This window comes from Stegostoma tigrinum, chromosome 8 (genome assembly GCF_030684315.1).
Source record: "Stegostoma tigrinum isolate sSteTig4 chromosome 8, sSteTig4.hap1, whole genome shotgun sequence".
Lineage (NCBI taxonomy): Eukaryota > Metazoa > Chordata > Chondrichthyes > Orectolobiformes > Stegostomatidae > Stegostoma > Stegostoma tigrinum.
In genome coordinates this window covers 10,245,043-10,265,925 of record NC_081361.1, presented here as the reverse complement: position 1 = coordinate 10,265,925, position 20,883 = coordinate 10,245,043, and the positions used below count along the sequence as shown (strand labels likewise).

General features: G+C 44.4%; 1 protein-coding gene across 1 annotated transcript in view; it reads left to right on the top strand.

The window, feature by feature from the left end:
• Window positions 1-20,883, top strand: part of LOC125456472 (LIM homeobox transcription factor 1-alpha-like) — a 261,291-nt gene that overhangs the window by 207,076 nt on the left and 33,332 nt on the right. The window contains exon 4 of the mRNA XM_048539600.2: window positions 11,449-11,681. Within this exon, the coding sequence (XP_048395557.1) occupies window positions 11,449-11,681 (233 nt within the window). The remainder of the gene's footprint in view (window positions 1-11,448; window positions 11,682-20,883) is intronic.

Below are 20,883 nucleotides of genomic sequence, written 5' to 3'. Positions count from 1 at the left end.
TGACGGGGGACAATGTCAATGGAGTTTTACTCTGCGCCTAACCATGTGTGGTTCCTGTCAGAGGAGAGTTTGATTGGGATAATGTAGAGGAAGCTTTACTCTGTATCTAACCCCGTGCTGTCCCTGGCCTGGGAGTGTTTGATGGGGGACAGTATAGAGGGAGCTTTACTCTGTATCTACCCCTTGCTGCCCCTGTCTCCCCCCACTCCCGGTCATTGGGGTGTTGACACTAACACTGAGTAATAAGAGCGCCACTATTCCTTACACCCATTAAGAAATTTTGCAAATTTTCTATCCTTGATCACAATTCCTTTAATGACAACCCAGGCAGGGTTTTAAAATAGGAGTACAACTACAAATAGATGCATGCCAAAAATACTTTGAATTGACAAAAATAATGAAAGGCAACATTGTGGGATGGACAGGGAGATAGATGTGAGGCCATTATCCAGATCGGCCAGGATCCTATCAAGTGCCAGGATAAGGACTGCAAGGACTGAATGCCCATTAATCCAGCTCCTAAATCCGACCTTGTCCTGTCCCTATGGGACTCGCTGCAATTTTAGTCACAGGTGGCAGAACTTTGAACAGTCTCCAGTTTATGGAGGGCAGCATGTGGTGAGCAGCTGGGAGTGCTGATTTCAGCTAGTAGAAGTGTGAGTGGGTGGCTCAGCCGCAGATGAGCTGAGGCAAGGGTGAAAGCTGAGAGATGTGTGGACAAGGACATAACAGGCGTTAGGGCTGGACACAAGTATGAGGCTGGAAAGCCCATCTCAGTGTCAAATGTGCCGCATCTTGGATGTGGGGTAGAGTCTGTGGTTAGCAAATGGAGTTGGGAGCCAATGGCTTGAGTCTTCCCAAAATTCTGCCCATCCAGTGCTGGATCTCTGATAGTTTAGCAACAGTGGAGGAGTCAGCAGACGTGGTGACAGGGTGGAGTTCAGGAGATCTGCTTGTGTCACTGTCACGTCATATGGTTGTATGTGAATATATTCCATTTTAAAAATAAAGGAGGAACAAAGCAAATGGACCATTTACTTTGGGACAAAATGGCGACCAAGGGTTGGGTGACACATTCTTTGACTTCTACACAAAGAATAAACTCATGTCTGAGTATGCTTCTGCAAATTTCTTAAAATATAAGTGGGAGTGGGTGGGTCACCCTTGGTCAAACAGAACCACCAAGCCAAAAAGAAATTCGTAGAACTTACACCTTTGAAACAAACCACCGAGCTCAAAGTCTAGACTTGCTGACTCTGAGTTTGAAACTAAAGATAAAGAATTGAAATGTCAGAAGTTAGATGCAGGGATGAAAGTCTGCCATCAATTCTCCACTGTATAGCAAAGGTGTCTAATCTCAAAACATTCTGGGTATCAATAACAGTATTGACCACAGGATCAAAACTTGTTGCGGTTGATGTATCTTATTACTCTGAGAGCCAGTGGGGAACTAGGTTTCCTCTGGAGCAACAGGATAAGAGGGATAAAGTCCACTAACCAAAGGAACCATAGAATTGTTCTTCAATAACCAGTCAAGTCAGCTCAACCTCCAAGTAACTCATTGCCACCTGAAAAGCTTCAGCTCCATGGAAACTTGGCCATACTTCATCTGGAAATCCTGAGACTTCCAGTGTTTATATTTTTCCAAAGATCCACCATGTGCACCTTAAATGATGCAATCTTAATGTGAAACAAAATCAGAAGTTAACATTTTGGGCCCAGTGACCCTTCCTCAGAACAGTTATGGCTGATTTCCAGCATCCGCAGTTTCTTTTTAATTCAATCTTAATGTAATTTGTTTTGTTAATAATCTGGCTGCAAGCTTTGTTCTCTGGAATCTGTGTTTATTTGTTTGTGTGTGTGTGTGTCTGAAGGAGGGAGAACATATATTTATATTCCAGGGCATTGTATGTTTGACTTTTCTTCTGACTTGAACAATTACCCGAAAGCCTATTTTGACTTAATTACTGACAGTCACAACTCCGAAGAGATGAAAGGTTTCTCTAAGTGCGCATTATATTGCCAATGCCCGCGCAAAACAAAAAGAGATAGGATTTCCCACCTTCCTTTTCTCATCTACAACACTTGACACAGGGCATTATCACTCAACATGCTTTCAGGACTCCACTTTTGGCTGTATGACAACACTGTGGTGTTAAGAGGTGTATTTTGTCCTTTTGTTTTTGAAGAGAGCTTTTAAGGCAGAGGTCCCGAGCCGTCAATTGAAAGCCCATAACATAAACAGCTTTTGAGGCCTTGGGGTTACTTTTTGAAGCAAAATACTCACTTTATTCATAAGCTAAAGTTAAAGTACAACAGAAGAGAGAAGAAATTGGAATAACAACTCAATTGGAAAGCTTAACAGAATAATAGATTATTTTACTACTAAACAGTAACTGTTTCAATATAGTAACATCTCATAAATACATCCTTGGCCAAAGGCAAGTTCAGAAAACTAGATTGTTTCACAGGCAATGCTCTAGTCCATTAGGAAAAATATCAAGAGAAATCTCTGAGACAGAGAAAGATGAGCAGGGAGAGATGTACTACAGCAACTGCCGCTGAAAAACTAAAACTTAAACTCCTGGTTCTGTTGGAGCTTGACCCCACCCATTCAGTCTGCTTCTATTGTTCCAACTTTAGGAAAAAACCCAAGACCCCAAAAGCTGTTTACTTTATGGGCTTTCAATAGACAGCTCGGTACATCTGCCTTAAAACTTCTCTTCAAAGAAAAAGGACAAAGTACACCTCTTAAAGCCAAAGTATCATTGCAGCTGTGATCATAGATCTGTGTCAAAATTCGGGTGTTCCTTCCCTAAGGGCTTTGTGGGTTAACCTACAGTACGTGGCCTGCAGGTGCCACCATCTTCTCAAGGGCAATGAGGGATGGGCAAGAAATGCAGCGATGCCCATGTTCTATGAGTAAATAAAAAACGTCAAATCCAGCAGTTGTAGCTACTCAAGTATTGAGAGATGCACTCCAAATAATATGCTTTGTTTGCACAGTCTCATGGGAATATTAAGTTGTGCCTAAATCCTTTACCATTTGTTCTGAATTATTGCAACTTAAAAAAATTGTTTATTTACATGGAATTGCAAAGAATTGGCACTGTGTATCCTTCATGTGGACAACGGTTCTCATCTTACATTCCCACTGTTTGCAACAACTCTTTCGTTCAACTTCCTACCTAGCCCATTGAGTCTTCTACCAGGACTTGAGCACCAAGGTCATGGCTGAGTCTCCAGTGCAGTACTGAGGGAGTTGCTGTACATTTGGAGGTGCTGTCTATCAGGTTGGACATCAAACCCTGCCCTACCTATTTGCTCAGCTCGATATACAACATGACAAGACACTATTTCATGGAAGAGCAGGGACCAATATTTATACTTTATTTATCATCAAAACAATTTATCTCATTATTATCATGTTGCTGTTTTGTCGGAATATTCTCCATGCAACTCCATGCATTTCCTGCATTAGGACAGTGACTACATTCAAATGTATTTTAATTGGTTGTAAAGCATTTTGGGACATCAGGAAGTCGCCTGGGCATGTCATGTCCATAGAAAGCTGGACAAATCCAGTCTGCTCAGTTACTGCCCCATCAGTCTACTCTTGATCATCAGCAAAGTGAAAGAAGATGTTGTTGACATGGTACTTGCTCTGCAATAATCATCTCACTGTTGCTCCATTTGAGAAATGTTGCTCCTGACCTCACTACAGCCTTAGTCCAAATATGGACTAAAGAGTAGAATTCCATAGGTGAGAGTGAGAGAGACTGCCCTTGACTTCAAGGTTAAACTTGATCAAGTGTGGCATCAAGGAGCCCTGGCAAAACTGGTGTCAATGGGAATCAAGGGACAAACTCTCTGCTGGTTGGACTCATACCTGACATATGGGAAGATGGTTGTGGTTGTTGAAGGTCAGTCATTTCACCTCCAGGGCATTCTTGGAGCTCCTTGGAAGATCTTTTATAATCAATCTGTTCAGAGATACATCTCTGAAGCTGGTGGGACTTGGACTTGGGTTTCCTAGCTCAACGGTATGGTCACTACGCAATGCTACAAGAGCCTCCCCACTTCCTCAGGGTAGTGTCCTAGGCCCAAAAATCTTTAGCTGCTTCATCAATGACCTCCATCACAAGATCAGAAGTGGGGATGCTCACTGATGATTGCACAATGTTCAGCACCATTTGCTCCTCAGATACTGAAACAGTCCATGCTCAAATGCAGCAAGATCTGGGCAATATCCAGACTTGGGCTGATAAGTGACAAACAACATTTGTGCCACAAAGATGCCAAGTAATGACCATCTCCAATGAGAGAGAATCCTTGGCATTCAATGACATTGCCATCACTTAATCCCCATGATTAATGGGGTTGCCATTGACCAGAAACTGAACCAGACCACCGGTATCAATACAGTGCCTACAAGAACAGGTTAGAGATGAGGAATTCTGTAGTGGGCAAGCCATCTCCGGGACTCCACCATCTACACCACACAAGTCAGGTGTGCAATGGTCAGCTCCTCATTTGTTTGGAAGGATGCAGCTCCAACAACACCCAAGAAGCTCAACATAGCGGCCTTCTTGATTGGTGACCCATCCAGTGCCTTTAACATTCATTGTGTCCATCACTCACATGCAGTGGTAGCAGTGTGCACCATCTATAACCTACAAGAAAGAAACTCACCAAAGCTCCTTACTCATCACCTTCTGAAACCCACAACCTTTATCCCTTTGAAGGACAAGACCACGCAGACAAGTTTACTTTCAAACCAGGGTTGGGCAATAAATACTGGCCTAGCCAGCAACACACAGGTCCTGTAAATTGAATTAAAGGTGGCTTCACTACTCTCCAAGTAAAAGTGTCTTCTGCATTATGTCCACAGTCTCTTAATTCTGTACCCTTCTGCTTTAGACCCTTCACCACTGGGAAATCTAGTTTCCAACTTCTCTTCCCATCACTTCATCCAATGAGAACCAGCTCAGTTGCATTAGCTCTCAATCCCTTCAGTTCTAACTGAAACTCCTGGGGGAAAACACAAGGACATACTGCAATAATGGAACCTGTAGGCTTTTGGGTGCATGGCTTGGAAGGGTGCCTAATATAAATGTGCCATGAGTGATTTGCACTGTAGTTGAGTTTTGTTTTGCTGATCAGATCTGTATCACTGACTGCAACTTGATGCCAAGCTTGAAAAGCAGGTGAGGAAAAGTGTCTGTAGAGGGATAACTGTGATAACACTGTGGGTGCACCTACACCACCCGATGCAAAAAGACAGCTCACCACCAAACCTCCTCTAGGGCAATTAGGGATCGGTAATAAATGCTGACATTCTTAAACTGTGCAAGAAAACATTACTACACTGATTTTTTTTTGTTCTTAAGGCAACAATGAAACAAAGGAACCCTATAAGCAATTTATAACTGGTGAAAATGTAAACAACCATAGAGTGTTAGATGGAGCATGACATTGCCTGGAATTCTTACCTTGGCTCAAGATTGTAGTATTTATAATTAGAAGTGTCCAAGGGAACTTCTGAAGATCCCATTTCTAAATTTCAAAGCATCAAATTTTAAATTGTCAATGAGATTCAGCTGAATGGATCTCTCTGTCTCTGTAGCCCTCACTGAGCCTGACAGAAGATCAGCATTTCTAGAACACTGGCTTTTCTACATGGGCTGAATGGGGGTAATATTGAGTGGTGTCAGAAACACTTCCCCACTTTCATAACTTCATATAAGCTTGTGAGCAGCACAGCTCAGCCGATTGTAGGAGCGAATCTTAGCATCTGGATCCCCTTTCATAGTCTCTCTGACAACATCTATCATAGAAACAGAAAATCGGAGCAGAAATAGGCCATTTCACTCTTCAAGTTTGTTTCTCCATTCATTATTATCGCGGCTATCGTCGTGTTCCGGCGTTTCCCCCCTTATCCTCTGAATATCAATGCAACAGGCCACCATTGTTCAATAAAGAGCTGGTTCTAGTGAGTCTGTAAGTGCATTTTCTCCACACATCAGGGGAGTGTTGACAGCAAACGCAGCGCCCTGTGAGGTGCAGTCTCGTTTGCACATACAGCACTGGTCATTTGCGTGCCCTCTGGTGTCAGCCGCCTAGACCCCATTGAGCTTTGTCCCAAAACCTCTCCGACACTGCTTCCTCACCCAGCGCTGCTGACACGTGCTTGTTACGGGTACCGAGTGGGACTGGGACTACCCAGCCTTGCTGGTCAGCTGCAGCGTTAGTCTGGCTGGGGTACAGTGCCACCTGAAAGAGGTGGTCGATCCAGCTTCAGTTGTCACCGCCAAAAGGGGAATTGAATGAAGACACACAGCAGGAAGATTTCGGAAGGGCTGCAGAGTAAGGATGCGGTAAAAAGGGGAGCACTTTCAGAGAGCCAGCGCAGGTAGTCTGGGGTGAATGGCACTTTGCATCATGCCACCTTATGTTTGGTGCCACCTGAAACCTTTGGGGCTGGGGTAGAGGTCTCATTTGTGAGTAGAGCCATCGAATCCTTACAGTGCGGAAGCAAGCCATTCGGCCCATCGATTCCACAATGACCCACTGAAGAGCATCCCACCCAGATCCACATCCATGTAACCCTGCATTCCCCATGGCCAATCCACCTAGCCTGCACAGCTTTGGACTTTGTGGGAGGAAACCGGAGCATCCAGAGGAAACCCACGCAGACACGAGGAAGAATGTGCAAACTCCATACAGACAGTCGCCGGAGGGTGCAATCGAGCCTGGGTCCCCAGTGCCATGAGGCAGCAGTGCCAGCCGGGGGCATTGAAGGGAGAAGGTGAGGGGTGTCTGATCTTGGCTATCTCGCCTCGCTCATTCGCCTCAGGCACCAAGTCCGAACTTGGGCAATACCTCACCTAGAACCCTACCCAGCCATTCTCTCTCTCTCTCTCTTTCTCTCCGCCCCACTCATGAAATCCGAAAACCAGCTCGGCGTAATCCGGCACTAGTGATTAGGGATGATTGATTGCGAGCCATGTTTCATTAATCAGATGTTTAAATATTGTCACTCTCCCTCCCCTCCCCCGCACTGTTGCTAAGCTTCGAGCTGCGGAAGAAATTCCACACTTGCTTATTTAACAATGCAGCAGCTTCTTAAACAGATTAGCGAGGGTCGATTAAACAGATTAAAGGGGAGGGGGGGTGTAGGTCCGAAGAAGCATATTTTCTTTTTATTAAACTGGGTTTGCCGTCTCCATGGCGACGCAACTAATAACACATGTTGGGCGAGCGGGGACTCTGTAAGGCTGCATTTTCTCCTGTCGATCTCCTGTAATTTAAATTGGACCGACATTCAGCTCTGCGGGGGTGGGGCCAGTTTTCAAGGGACTGCTAACCTGGACTGTAACCGCATGCCACTCACTACACGCAGATAGGTATGGAGAGGTGCATCGTTCAGCGCACGATGACACAGGATCAAATTGTGCTGCTATTTAACATTGTAGAATTTTTGCCAAATGTGGCTGAGTCATTCCCTTTTCACCCAGTGTGCACAGTACATGGACAGGAGTGAACACTGAAACACACACATACACACACAGTCCCAGACAGGATTGACTCAATCCCCTTTTAGTCACTACGTACTGCACATGGGCAGGAGCTGACACTGAGATAAACATAAGCTGGATGAATGCCACTTCCTTTGCAGTCTGTTGATGTTGGAGGATATATCTGATGTGAATATCTGATATGTTTGATGAGAACAATTACACTAAATATGAATATTACAAACTGTAGTTGAGACAGTGGATAAGATTTACACTACATATGCAATGATTAGCAAAATAATAATTACATTCTGTAAAATATTGATTTACCTGTAATAATTTAACATCAATCACTCAGGTATTGAAAGAAGCTTCTTTTAACTTGGAATCAAAAGCTGTGGTGTCTCTTTAATTAGAAAGGGTGTATGGAAGCACTTGCAACAGGCTCGTATTTATTTTTCTGAATTCTCGTCGGTTTTCTTTTGTGTTCTTGGCTCTATTTGCGAACAGTGTAGCCATAATTCTAGGGAGTGGGAACCCAGGAGCAAACAGTATGAGTAGACCTGCGTCCGTCAGGGTGATATGATGGTGGGCTTGGTTTGGGGTAGATCAAGTGTAGTTGAAAAGAACTTGCTCCTCACACCGCTTAACCTGAGAGCTGTCAATCCCGTCTTCGTTCCTGACTGAGGCTCCTTCCCTGACCCAAATCTTTACCCCATTCTTTCCTAGAGATATTGGATCTTGCTGGGGTCTTTGTTTCCGTGGCTAGAGACAACTCTGTCGTCTTGCTCAGTTTGCCATTCTGCATCCATAAGCCATACTTATGACCCTGAGTAGCACCATGGCTGTTCCCCTACAGCGGCCAGCACAGACAATCCCTGTTCTTGTTCTCATCCACACACTCACCATGCCACTGCTCCCTCTCGCGCATTTTCCAAGTGGTTTTCAAGGAGCAGGAACTCGCGGCTGACTTCCCTCTCTTTAGACCTCACCCAACCTGCTCGTTGAAATAACTCTACGCAGATTGTAACTCAGAGAATCAGAGCTGGATGGTTCAGAGACCTGATCGCTAACATGGAGCCTATGTAAAAATACTTTGTCGAGCCATTTATTTTCTTGGCCATGCGTCTGCAGGCAATAAATGTGAGAGCGTTAACTGCAGTCGGCGGTCGACTATCTCACATAGTGGCACTAATCTCGAGTCTTAATTTGAGGTTTAGCTATTGTATACTCACAGCCTATAATCCTGGGATCAAATGGAACATCTGCTTTCCAAACGAGACCAGCCTTTTCGCCGGTTTGGAGGGGGATAGCTGAATATGAGACCATGAAAAGTCAAAGCTACTCTGAGTTAGCAGCAGAGTGAAGTTCTGAATGGGATGGATGTTTCAATATAACGTGTGGGTAACAGAATATCTTGTTGTAATTCCAGACTGGAGCAAATTTTGGACTGAATCTGCAAAATTTGATTAGTGACCAGTAGCCTTCTGGCGAAAGTTTGAGATCCCAGGTACTCACCTAGAGACTAAAGCCACAAAATTCCATTGTTTTACGGAAAAAATGCTACCATACGCCAGCTAACAAATAAAACAGTTCCAGAATTCGCACGACACCAGGTTACAATCCGACAGATTTATTTGAAATTGCAAGCTTTCGGAGAGCTCCTGCTTTGTCAGGTGAAGTCACTTCACTGGTGTTGTGTGACCTCTGGTCTTGTCCACCCTTGTCCAAAACCAGCACCTCCACATCATAACAAATAGAACAGCCAATTATCTGCTATCCCTCCAGAATTACCACAAAGTCAACATCCACAAGGAAACTTTGGATGAGCACAACACAATTCTGCACAGGTGCAACCAAGGCAGATCCCATGAATCTATCAGCAACTAACCCAGACATCAGACTTTTCTGAGAGTTACAAAAACTTGTTACACTCCTGTCTTCCTCGCGAAGAATCCTTGCTGCTCTCCTGCAAAGATCTAGTCTGATCCCTAGCTGACAACAGATCGGTTCTATGCAAGTTCCACAGATACAAACTTAACCCAAAAGGTACCCTACTCCAGATCACTCTCGAATCTATACACAGACTCATCCCTATTGGTTATCTATATATTAAATTGATCTCCACTGGAGATCCCATTCCAACACGGACATCCACCATGTTGGTCAAAGTCCCAGTTTCTAAACACATGCAAAGTCCCAACTTCTCAGACAATCTGTTATTCCTGGGCTTCCCAGATCTCTCTCTCTCTCTCTCTCTTAGAAACATTCAGTGGACAATGTCTTCCAGGACGTCTCTGTGGCCTAGGCATTTTAGCAGTGCAGCTATTGGCAGTGCTTCAGATGAGTGGACCCTTGAAACTGATCTGCCCCATTAATGACTCCCACCAGGGCTCCACCCCATTTTTCTGAAGGATCGTCAGATATATCAATCCTCTGTCATTCAGCACAGAACCTTAAACATTGCAATCTCCAGTCCACCAAAGGATTATTTCTCCTTCCTCCCCCACCAACAAGGTGTGTAATTACTCTGGCTCCCAACACCTGCCACACATTCTCGCAAATAATGCAAAATGAATAGATTTCATTTCAGCTTGGAGAACCTCATCCATTACAATTGAGATCCTATGTCATATGGATGGAGGAAGAGTGCTTGAAATAGTTGATGAGGAAAAGATGTTATCTTGGCACTGTTGAATGGAGGGGGTTTTGCTGTAAATGTAAAGACAGATATAAAGGCTGGGACAAACAGAGAGTACTGAGAAATTCAGCAGATCTGGCAGCATATCTGGATAAAGAGACAGCATTAACATTTCGAGCCCAATATGACTCTTCTTCAAAATCAGAAGCAGTTGGAAACTGGTGGGTTTTACACTTTTGAATGAGCCAAAAGATTAAAATAGAAATCCTGTCAGAGAGAAGAGCAGGTCTTCAAGGTGGATGTTCCTGGAAGAGAAGTGGAATTAACTGCTTGAATAAAAGCAAAATACCATGGATGCTGGAAATCTGAAACAAACACAGAGAATGCCAGAGAAGGTCAGAAGGCCTGAGCAAGCATCTTTTGGCCCATTGAAAAATACAAGAATCTGCTATTTTCCAATGCCCTTTGGTTCGGAGGAAGAGTCATACAGGACTCCAAACATTAACTCTTGTTTTTCTCACTACAGACACTGAGCATCTCCAGCATGTTCTGTGTTTGTTTCAGATTTCCAGCATCTGCAGTATTTTATGTTTCTTTGAATGCATCCACTGGAGTTTTGCTTCAGTGACTTTTGCAGTTGGAGGGGAATTGGTACCCAGTGTACTTGTCTTCGTAAGGAAAAAAAGTGGCTGTTTACGAGGAGAAGTTGACCAAGTGAGGTTGAGGACACAACTTTGTATTCACTCATGAATATAAATCTCTGTCGCTAGCCATACCAAGTGCAATATTATAGTTATCACAATATCCAAATGTTGCTGCCAATTCTCACTGTTGATTTGCTGTCAACTCTTATAGATATGTATTGCTAACTTGGGAGTATTTATCTGCACATTCAGTGAGAGTGGAGTGGTTGCCCATTATAAGTTCCTGTGCGATTGTCCTGTGTGCTAACTGTTGGCTACAAGCACAGGCCTGTGGATGCCACATCTGAACTGCTGACTTTCCATGCTAACTGTGGGAATGTTAGCACATTCGCCAGTAACTTTAGGTCTCCTTTCCCAGAAGGAAGTTGTCCACCTACTCCCACTGAAGGGCTAGAGAGGGAATAAGAGCCTGGGAGGGTAAATGAAGCAAAGATAGAGCTGAAAACAAAAGGATGAGAGAGTGAGGAGGTGAAATGAGCTGCAATCTCAATGTTAGAGAAACATTGACAGTGTGAAGGGCTTGATCTGCGAGGGGTGTGAAATAGCCTCAGCATTCAATGGGATATTTCTCTTTGTTTCTGTGCAGGCTGTTTGCAGCCAAGTGCAGTGGCTGCATGGAGGCGATCGCCCCGACAGAGTTCGTCATGAGGGCGCAGAAGAGCGTCTACCACCTGCCCTGCTTCTGCTGCTGTGTGTGCGAGCGGCAGCTCCAGAAAGGAGACGAGTTTGTGCTGAAGGAGGGCCAACTGCTCTGCAAGGGTGACTACGAGAAGGAGCAGGAGCTGCTGAGCCTGGTCAGCCCGGCCGCCTCGGACTCAGGTAACCCAAACCCACCGCCAGCGCCAGGCAGTGTCTAACAGGCCAGTGCACGCGCGATGGGCCCAATGACCCACGGGCCAGGATTCGCAGCAGGCAGGTGAAATTGACCATGCCACGGAATACAGTTCCTCAACATTGCTAACGGAGGAAGGCCATCTTTCTGGTCCGTCCCCCTCACCCAGCGCTATCTAAAACATTTGACCGTAACCAGACTAGTTTTGTGGTATTAAATGGACTATTATTTGAATGTAAAGAATTGCAGCGTGCTGCTTGCGCAGAGGTACTTGGGTGCCCTTGTGCATGAATCACGAAAAGTTGATCTGTAATGATTATTAAATGGATTATTATTTAAAGGCTGAAAAATTGCAGCATGTTGCTTGTGCAGAGGGACCTGGGTGTCTTTGTGCATGAATCATAAAAAGTTGGTCTGTAGTGGGAAGCGAAGCCTCGTGGTATTATCGCTAGACTGTTAACCCAGAGACCCAGAAAACATTCTGGGGTCCCGGCTTCGAATCCTGCCACGGCAGATGGTAGAATTTGAATCTAATAAGTATCTGGAATTAAGGATTCAATGATGACCATGAATCCATTGTTGATTGTTGGGTAATACTCATCTGGCTCACTAATGTCCCTTAAGGAAGGAAACTGCCATCCTTACCTGGTCAGGCCTACATGTGACTCCAGATCCACAACAATGTGGTTGACTCTGAACAATTAGGGATGAGCAATAAATGCTGCCTAGCCAGTGACACTCTCATCCTGTGAATGAATAAGGCGGGGGGGGGGGGGGGGGGCGGAATAGCTGCAGCAGATAATTAAGAAGGAAAATAGAATATGGAGTCTAAAAACAGGGAGGTTATGTTACTGCTGTATCAGGTGCTGGTGAGGGCAGACATTTCTTGGGAAAGGACGTGGTGCACTGGTTTGATTTCAGAGTTGAGAGGGTTGGTTTCTGAGGAGAGATTGAGTAGACTGGGACAATACTCATTAGAATTTAGAAGAATAAGTTGCGGGGTGGGGATGGAATCTTCTCAAAGCATATAAAATTATTAAGGGAATAGATAAGATAGAAGCAGGGAGGCTGTTTCTAGTGGCAGGTGAAACTAGAACAAGAGGATATTTCCTCAAAATAAGGGGGAGCAGGTTTAGGACTGAATTGAGGAGGAACTTCTTCACCCAAATGGTTGTGAATCTGTGGAATTCTCTGCCCAGTGAAACGGTTGAGGCTACCTTGTTGAATGTTTTTCAGGCAAAGATAGATAGATTTTTGAACAGTAAAGGAATTAAGGGTAATGGTGAGTAGGTGGTTAAGTCCACGAAAAGGTCAGCCATGATCTTATTGAATGGCAGATCAAGCTTGAGGGGCCAGATAGCCTACTCCTGCTCTTATATCTAATATTCTTGTGTCCTTATCTGCTGCCACAGAGGTCCAAATCCTATGGAGAGCAGTGAGCTTCTTTGAGCTGCCCTGCTGGAAACAGGGTTTATGGCCAGTACCCCACTGAGGCCTATTGAAGAAATGGTGCCCATAATTTGGATAAAGACCTTGGAGATGGCCAGAAGGGCAAACTCACTTTTAAGCCTTGGGAGCATATTGCACATGTTAGGGCCTGTCCCTCTTATACCGAGAATGTGCTCGGTGGATGAGTTTCTCAGCAGGTATTTTCCAACCCTAAGCCCCTTCCCAGCTCAGAGCTGCAACCTGGTGATTCAGGCCCCACTCCAGAGACATGAACATATCGACGAGGCGGACACTACAGGGCAGCACTGAGAGAGGATGACACTGCTAATGATTGCACGAGACATTAAGCCAAAACCCTGTCTAGCTCTCATGGGGCCAGTCTATCCTAAAGTACTAAAGAGCTCCATCATAAGTATTGTTTACCCACCGACAATAGCAGATTACTGGGTCATTATGTTTATGGGAGCTTGCTGTGCTTAAATTAGGCCCTACGCCTCCTTCATTACAACAGTGCAATTGTTAAAATTGATAACTGGTTGTAAGGCACGTTGGGACACACAGAGTTAGTGCAAGGTTCCATGCAAGTACAAATCATTCTTTCTGGTACAGATATTAGCGGAGGTGCTTGAGAGCAGGCATGGTTCCAATGATGTCAGATGTTTTAAACTAACACAGGCTGGAGGTTGCTGTATACCAGTGCTGGCCCAGGAGATTGTGTGCTTGTAAATTCCCCTCAATGTTCCTTTCCTGGCGCATACCTCAGATCAACAGAGATAAGCCTCGTCTCTTTCAAGAGAAACCTCTGGTAGAACTGAATGGATCAAATGGGGGAGACAGAACTGTTGGCAGGAATATTCAGGAAGGATCACCCCAGCACTAATTGAAAAGAATTAGCATTTTTGATTTCATGGTGCCTTTGAAGAAATCATTCCTTGGAGTACCGGTTTACAATGATATAGGGTGTTTCCCACTGTGAAAGGAGAATCCAAGTACCAGTTCATCATAGAATTCCCTACAGTGTGTAAACAGGCCCTTCAGCCCAACAAGTTCACACCTACCCTCAGAGCATCTCACCCATACCCATTCCTGTAACCCACCTACACATCCAAAACACTATGAGACACTTCAGCATGGCCAATCCACCCTAATCTGCACATCTTTGGACTATGGGAGGAAACTGGAGCACCCAGAGGGAACCCATGCAGACACAGGGAGAATGCATACGCCCCACACAAACAGTTGCCCAAGGGTGGAATTGAACCCAGGCCCCTGGCACTATGAGGGAGCAGTGCTAACCACTGAGCTACCATGCTGCTGTTGGAGTGACCCCATTTTGTGTAACTTTATTTCAATTCACTCCTGCCCAGCCTCCTCCAGTTTGCACCCTTTGTGCACCCTCAAGCTCAACCAAAACTGTGTTACTTCTGTCTTAACTTGTACCAAGTCCCAGTTCCCTACCATCTCTGTGCTTGCTGATCAACGCTGGTTAGCCTTGATTAGCCTTTCCAAAATGCAGAGTGTCACATTTATCTAAATTAAACACCATCTGCCACTCCTCGTCCCATCGGCCCGCCTAATCAAGGTTCCGTTGCACTCTGACGTAACCTTCTTCGCTGTTCACTACATCTCCAATTTTGGTGTCGTCTGCAAACTTACTAACCATACCTCCTACGTTCACATCCAACTCATTTACATAAATGACGAAAAGCAGTGGGCCCTGCAGTATAACACTTAAATCCCTCTGCACCAAGGAATTCTGCAGTTCATCTTTGTTTAAGGAATGTTCTGCTGTTTTATTCTTTATGCCAAGTTTAATATTTTCGCACATTCCCACATTATATTCTCTTGTCCAGACTATTGCCCACGCACTTGAGCTATCAAGATTAGCCTGCTTTCCATCTATCTTTATGTTATCCGCACATATAGGCACCATGCCTTTAATCTCATCATCTCAATTGTTGATGTAAATTATAAAATGTTGAGACTGTAGCATAAATCTCAGCAAAACCCTACTCATTGTATTTTGTCAATCATAAATAAAGCCCATGTCTTAAATACTTTGTTTTCTACCAGCCATCCAGTCTTCTATCCATGCCAACATGTAGTACCCTATATCACATGCTTCTCTTTTGCTTTTTAGGTGGCACCTTTTCAAATGCCTTGTAGAAATCCAAGTACAGTAAGTCAGTGAGGTCACCTTATCTATAGCATGTGTTAGTCCTTTATGGACCTCCAATACATTGGTTGAACATGATTTCCTCTTCATAAAACTATGCTGATGCTTCCAGCGTGTTCAATATGCATAGAGCTATCTCTTATCAATTCTTGTCTATTACAGACATCAAGCTAACTGGCCTATAATTTTCTAACTGTTTTTAGCTCTGTTCCTACTGGTGTAAAGAGGATGTATTTGTTGCTTTCCAATCTGATATGACCTTTTCAGAATCAAGGGAATTTTGGAAAATTAACTCAATTACATCTAATATCCCAACTGCCACCTCTTTTAAGACCCTAGGATGAATCTACCTGCGCATGTCAGACCACATCACCATCATTTTGCTCAGTATCTCTTTCGGCAACTGATTTATAGCCGTTACTGGAATGTTATTTTCTTGTATGCTCAGTAGTAAAAACAGAAGCAAAATATTTGTTAATTTTATCCACCATTTCCTTTTTGTCTTCTACTAACTCCCTATTCTGGGTCTCTAGAGGACCAGCACTTATATTACATACTCTTTACCTTGTTAGATACCCATAGAAACTTTTGCTATCATTTTTACCTCTCTAGCTTCCTCTCATTCTGTTATTTCATCCTCCTTATCAACTTTGTAATTATTCTCTTATGTACTTTACATTCTGACCAATCATTAAACCTGCCACTCACCTATGTGTAACTGTATGTTTTTTCTTTAATTTTGGTGCTTCCTTTAAGATCCCAATATAACTGTGGCTGGCCCTCCCTTTAGAACTTTTTCTTGTAGTACAAATACATGTTACTGTCTTACACTACTTCTCTTTCAATCCATTCCTCAGCCTAGTGTACAGTTCACTTCAACTAGCTCATGGTCATGCCAACATAGCTGTCCTCATTTAATTTTGAAAGTTAGTCTTCAACCCACTCTTCAAACTGGATGTAAAGTTCAATTATATTGTGGTCGTTATCTCCTAAGGGTGCCTTTACTCTGAGTCCATTAATTAATCCTATCATGCAACACAATGCCAAGTCTAATATAACCTGTTGTCTGGTCAATGCCAGAAACTGCTAAAAACAACAAATGCTGTAGATAACAGTGAGTCAGACAGCATCCATGGAGAGACAGCAGGCTAATGTTTCAAGTCTAGATGACTTTTCATCAGAAAGTCCTGCTCCAAGTAAATGTCTCAAAAGCAATCTGTGAACTCCTCATCCAGTCTTACTGCTGCCAATCTGATTTTTCCAGCTTATGCATAGGTTAAAGTCACTCCTGATTGTTAGCATCCATTTATCACAAGTATCCGGTATTTATTCTTACATACTTCATATCCTATATTGTGGCTACTGTTAAAGGGCTTGCAGACCATTCCCAATGATGACATCTTTTCCCTGCTATTTCTCATCTTCACCCAAACTGATTCTACATCCTGATCTCCTGATGCCATCCGAGATCAGCGGTGCTTCCCCCCATCTTTATCTCACTTCCTATTCTTCTTCAGGTATAGACTTTCCAATGTTACAAACCCCACCTTCCCTGGTTGTGGTCCCAGGGCCCCTTGAAATGAACCCACTTTTTTTTGAACTTCATCGACAGGATGAGGGCAAAACTGGCTGTGCCAGCATCTGTTGCCTGTCCTTAACTGCCCAGAGGGCAGTAGAGAATCAACTTGTGTATTGTTGTGGGTCTGGAGTTACATGTAGGTAAGAGTGACAGACCAGGTAAGGGTAGCAGATTCCCTTCCCTAAAGAACACTAGTGAACCTAATGGCTTTTCCCAACAATCAACAATCTGGCTCTTAATTCCAGATATTTATTGAATTCAAATTCCACCATCTACTGCAATGGATTTCAAACCTGCATCCTCAAAATATTACCTGGGTCTCCAGACTAATAGTCCAGCAATAATACTGTGAGGCCATTGCTTCCCACCATTGTCTCACATAGGTCTTTGAGGCATGCATCCATATCTCTCTTCTCATTTGCCCTATGCCAATTTGCAAGTGTAGCAGTTAGCAATTATACCTGAGGTTCTGAATTTTAATTTTGCACCTAGCTTCTCATACTCTCTACTGGTTCTACTTAAGCTAGTTTGGACCCTGAACACTGGATCTCCCCCTCCTGCTGTGAGTATTTCTCCAGCCCTGATCAAATGTCCTGAATCCTGGCACCAGCCAAACTGCACAGTCATCCAGACTCCTCCTCTTTGCTGCAGAGAACAGTGTTGATGCCCCACCCACACCCTTGCTAGATTGCCCTCTATTATTGCCACATTCCTTTTCGCTACCCCACTTGAATGGTGTCACGGCTAGTTAACTCATTCACCCCCGCATCCCCATTCTCGTCCCAGGCAAGTCGAAAATAACCTCAGACCTGTTGGAGGTCGTCATTTCCTGGCACCTGTGTGGAGTGAACGTTACTTTCTGCATAATCAACTGAATGCGGTTTGGGTTCCGCTATGAATGGACACATCTGAGGAGTTGCGAATAGTGCTGAATATTGTGCAATCATCAGCGAACATCCTCACTTCTGACCTTATGACGGAGGAAAAGCCATTGATGAAGCAGCTGAAGATGGTTGGGCCTAGGGCCCAACTCTTGCAGAGAGGTCCTGGAGCTGAGATGATTGACCTTCGATAACCACGACCATCTTCCTATGTGTCAGGTATGACTCCAATCACCGGGGAGTTTGTCCCCGATACCCATTGATTCCAGTTTTGTTAGGGCCCCTTGATGCAACACTTGGTCGAATGCTAACTTGATGCCAGGGGCTGTCACTCTCACCTCACCTCTGAAATTCAATTCGTTTGTCCATGATTGAGCCAACACTGCAATGAGGTCAGGAGATGAGTGGTCCTGGTGGAACCCAAACCAGGCGTCACTGAGCAGGTTATTGCTGAGCAGATGCTGCTTCATAGCACTGTTGATGACACCTTCCATCACTTTCCTGATGATTGAGAGGAGACTGATGGGGCGGTAATTGGCCGGGTTGGATTTCTTCTGCTTTTTGGATACAGGATACACCTGGGCAATTTTCCACATTGTTGGGTAGATGCTAGATTTGCAATTTTACTGGAATTGATTCAGTTAATTCTTCAATATTAACTCTGGAATGCTGTCAGGGCCTTTGTGGTATCCAATGCCTTCAGCTGCGTCTTGATATATGGAGTGAATCGAATGAACTGAAGGCTGACATCTCTGATGCTGAGAAGCTTAGGAGGATGCTGAGATGGATCATCCATGCAGCACTTTTGGCTGAAGGCTGTTGCAAATGCCTTGTCTTTTCACTGATATATTGGATTTCCCCATTACGTAAGATGGGGGATACTTGCGTGGAGCCTCCATTCATAACTGGATGTGCCAGGACTACAGAGCTTAGACCTGATCTGTTGGCTCCGGGTTCAGTGCACCACATGCTGTTTGCATTGTTTGGTATGCAGTGTTGTAGCCTCACTGCATTGACATCTCATTTTTAGAAGCATCTGGTGCTCCTCCTGGCATTCCCCTTGCGCATTTCCGTGAGCCAGGAATGTATTATTCAGTCGCAAAGACGCAGCCCTACTACCTTGATGTCCCTCTTTAAGATTGCCAGACCTAATCACTGTACCTTCATGAAGCCAATTATGCAAACTTCAGCGAAACCTGGGATCCAATTGAGGACACAAGTAACCGGGAGTTGCTTCCAGTAACCTTCCCACAACTGCAATCCCCTCCCTCCCTCTTTCCGACCCCCTCCTAAGTGTACTTTAACTGCCCAAAAGAAAACACTCTGACATATATTTTATCGGTGAGGAAATTCCTTCGTTCATTCCCCCTTTTGCCTGTTGTTGAAAATCGTTGGAGAAAAGTGCTAACTCTCTGAAAGAAATTCTTCTCTAGTCACGTGTAGGAAGTACAAGGTGTTGGACGGGAAGTGTCCGCACAAATACCATTCATGCTATATGCTGGGGTTTTGTACTATCTACAAGTAATTGCTCTGTGCTCATTTTTTTTGTACAGGCGACACAGTAAAACTTCCCTTTTTAGGTCTAATTTGCGTTGTCTTGTGAAGGTAAAAGTGATGCCTTTCCTGACCTCAGGATTCCCGATAAGCAACTCTGTAGAAGTGTAGCCACCATTGTCATTGTCAAGGTGTCAAATCATGGAACTGTGGAGTACAGAAGAAAGCCATTTGGCTTGTCCTATCAGTGCTTGATCTCTGAAAGGGCAGCTCACCAAGACCCACTCCACTGCCCTATCCATGTAGCACTGAGCTCTAATTCAGTTCTTCAGATAATAAGCCATTTCTCTTTCCAATGCCTTGATTGCAGAAGCCTCTTTCACACTGTCAGATCCTAACCACTCGTTGCACATTGATAGTTTCCCTTAAGTTGTCATTGCTTTTTTCGCCGATCGCCTCAAATCTGACCCGCTTGATTCTACACCACCAGTTTCTCCCTCCACTAATGTGTCCAGACCCCTCGTCATTTGGAACCCTTCGATCACACCTGTCAATCTTCTCCAAGGGTGACAGCTCCACTTTTGGCGATCCAGCCACGTAACTGAACTTGCTCGTCTCTGGAAACATTCTCGTGAATCGCTTTCTCTAATAAGAGGAAAAAGAGAAGCGAAAAAGTGCCCAGCAATCTCCCACAAACAGGATTGAGATGATGAGCGGGGTTTTCGATGCTTCTTGAGGAGTAAATGTCAGCTAAAGTGCTTGTGGCTACCCCCAGCCTCCTTGCTTGGTTTCCGAGAGAGCCAGGGGACTTTATGTCAACGCAAAGACAGATCAGGTTTCAGCTTAAACTCTCATTCAAAGGATGGACTACACCCTTGGACTGGAGAGGAGAACGAACCCACAAACATCTGCCCACCCAGCCACCACTGACACTTAGCGTGTGAGTGGCGTTTGACGAGCCCGTTTGAATGAATAGTCTGAGTGACGTCAACGAAGTGTAGCCTTTCCCTACTACAGGCAGCTGTGTAACCAAAAGGGCAGTCTGAACATGAAAGGCTACAGCACACAGTGGCTCCTTGACACCATGTGCTTCAGAGACAAGCAGAGGGCCTTTTACACCCCTCTGCTAAAAGCCAAATTAAGAGCCACATGTATTTTTTGTCTGATCCTTCTCCCTCCCGCCCTGCTCTCTTTCTCTCGCTGAAACGAAGCAGAATATCAAAGAGGGTTTAGAAGTACGAGAGACCGCACCTCAAAGCCACTTTTTATGAGAATATAAGGGATGAGAGGTGCCTCTTTGGAGGTCCATATGCTGCCTGTAATCCTGGCAGTCTCAGACTTAATCATTGCTTTCACCCAGCGTGAAGAGGCAATCCTGGGTAAACAAAGGCCTACCAGGAGGAGTACAATTTCCAATTAAAGATCACTAATGCGCCCCTCTCATTCTTAGTGATGTCTGTGAATCAAGGTCTTTATTAATTTTGGTGGGTGAGAATGGGGGGCTGGGGAATGAGAGTTAGTCTTTGGCTTCTTGTACTGGTCTCGGCCTTTTCTCTTCTTAGGCCTAACTAAGTAGGTAAGCATATCAATGGCCTCTTTCCCCTCAGTGC